General features: G+C 41.8%; 1 protein-coding gene across 1 annotated transcript in view; it reads right to left on the bottom strand.

The window, feature by feature from the left end:
- Positions 1-1,302, bottom strand: part of NUDT21 (nudix (nucleoside diphosphate linked moiety X)-type motif 21) — a 5,446-nt gene extending 4,144 nt beyond the window's left edge. Inside the window, exon 1 of the mRNA XM_009585169.1 lies at positions 988-1,302. Within this exon, the coding sequence (XP_009583464.1) occupies positions 988-1,256 (269 nt within the window). The 5' untranslated portion in view covers positions 1,257-1,302. The remainder of the gene's footprint in view (positions 1-987) is intronic.
- Positions 1,303-2,523: the final 1,221 nt, after the last annotated feature.

The following is a 2,523-nucleotide window of genomic DNA, read 5'->3' as shown; positions in this document are numbered from 1 at the left end:
CAAAGTATAACAATATACATGATAATAACTGGGACACTTAAAAGGTAAAGTTTTAGCAATAATATAAAAGCACCAGAAGTTGAAGAGAGAGTTGTAAATACCAACTGTATTTGTTCTTATCTCAAAACCAGCACTCACTGAAGCACACAGGAAGCAGAAAATAACACCCGTGGGGAACTGTCCTGCATTTGATGCAAGGTTAATGAAAAAACCTAAAACCACATTTTCATCATTACAGAGTTTTGCAAAACTTTTAGAGTCTAGCCTATTTTGTCCACAAACATCCCCCAAATCAAGATGTCAAAAAAGAATCTGGAGATAAAGTTAAATTTCACACGCAGACAAAACTGAGAACAAACAATATAAATGTTAAAAACATAAGAGCAAGAACACAAGCAGGGTAACTTGAGACAAGTCAAGCCCATCCAGTTTAAAAAAAGAAAACATCACTACAACCTCATGATCCAAACAGTAAAATTTCACTCCGGCAGTGATAAGTATGAGATGAACTGAAGCAGTTTTCTCAGATTTGCATGCCTACCTTTCTTGCTGTCCCCAGCTCACCCAGTAGTTTGTAAACAGTTATCATTCTACGTTTACTGGGGTTTATTCCTTGAGCTCCACTTTACCATTTTTGCAGCCATAGCATAAGGATATTTAAGCAGAACAGCTTTCACAATATAAGAACAACACACTAACTACTGATAATGAGTTTTAAACAGGATTTTACCATAGTGATGCACCGTAACTAAGATTTCCAGTCGGTTCAGAACTGTCACCCCACTCACGAGCAGAGTCAGACAACTACATTTTAGATGAAAACCCCCCCACCATTCAAAAAAGTTTTCCCAGACTAAGTCTTTGCAAGAAATGAATCACATTCAAAACATCTATGGGGTAGCCACACTTTAACCTCTAGCCTGCATGGTTAGTAGTCTGTGAAAATAAAGCTAAACTAAAAGTTACATTCAAGAAACAGACACTTACAGCTTGAAAAAAGTGGTACCCAGCTGCAGTAACAGCACATGGGGCAGCCTGTGCTCATGTACAATCAGAACCCCTTCCACTGTCCGCCTCATGCCGATCTTGTCAAACTCTTCCCTCATGCGCTGAAACCGAGCTGCCACGGAACTGTCCTTCTCATACAGGGGTTCCTTTGTACCAAACGTGTAATTTGTCAGAGGATACCTGTAAGGGGAAGGAAACACGTTACTACACAACAAGAAATCTAAATTTAAATCACTACGACACAGCATCTACCCTAAGGCAGAACATTCTGTGCTTGGCGGAACGGTAACTCATTTGTAGCGCTAGTCTAGAAGTTCTTGTTTGTGACTTATGGGGCCCCTGTCGCGCGAAGATCCGCGCTACGGTACACTCAAGCGCAGGAACTCCGGCCGATCAACACGCTGGTGTGGTGCTGACTCAAAAGAGGGAAAGAAGCCCAGAAGAACCAGCAGCAACTGTTATTCAACAGCCACCCTCTTTGATCTCCACACCGCAGAGAAAATGCAGCTGAGGCTCTGAGAGGAGCTGGGAAAGGGACAGGAGAGAAAAGCTCTGCTGGGAAGGAAGGAAGCTGCACAGGACAGCGGGTTGTTTTTCTGCAGAAGTAATAAAGAGCCCGAGAACTAAACTGTTAGAAGTGGTTTTGTTTTGAAGTGGGAAATCAGACATCTGGATCACAGAAGAGGAGAAATGCTGAGTGTCTAAGTGCAGGGCTGGGAGCCTGAGGTAAGGTCAAGAGTTTGAGCAGATCAGCCCGTTAGGCTAGGTGCTGAACCTATGCATTCTCTAGTGACAGTATAGTGGAAACTCAAGAGATTTCTCCAGGTAAGAGGGACTGACAAGAGTCGGAAAAGAAAGGAAAGCTTAGGCAAGAAATTGGTCAGTCCTAGGGAGCACAGAGGGCAACAGGAAAATGCTATTGTACAACAAAATCCAAGTAACACAGACATCTGATAGCACGAGGCCTGGAGGGAAGACGGGATCGTCAGGCTAAGTCAAAAAGGGAGAGGAAAATGGGTTCTGCGCAGAGCAGTAACGAGTTATCACCATGGTTTTATTGACTTGTGGCATACAGCAACTGAATTAACAGAATAAATGACTGATTTAATGGGGAATGTTTTCCCTGAGATACATCTCGTCATGTATTCTTTCCCCAATACTTAATCATGTCAAACTTAAGCAGTATACGTTTTTTCCAAATTTTTCCTCCCCCCCAAATTTTCCTCATTTTTTACAGCGGCAAAATCACAAGCCAGTTGCAGTTGTTAGAGCCCTTTCTCATGTACACAAGTGAGACAAAACAACGAGTTTCCTAACTGCAGGTTCATTTATTAGCAAACTCCACCCCACTTTCATTTATATCTTAGAATCATTTCCAGTTTTAGATACACAGATAGCTTTATTAATAATCTACTATGCTAACCCATACTACGCTAATGTGGGTACATTAGTCTGTATATCAAAACCCTTAGCCTACACTTTAAAAAAACTGTGGTGATAACACAGCTTCCTGCT

This window comes from Fulmarus glacialis, unplaced genomic scaffold (genome assembly GCF_000690835.1).
Source record: "Fulmarus glacialis isolate BGI_N327 unplaced genomic scaffold, ASM69083v1 scaffold27149, whole genome shotgun sequence".
NCBI lineage: Eukaryota > Metazoa > Chordata > Aves > Procellariiformes > Procellariidae > Fulmarus > Fulmarus glacialis.
The sequence above is the reverse complement of the archived record's forward strand: the minus strand, read 5'-3'. Positions and strand labels throughout refer to the sequence as shown.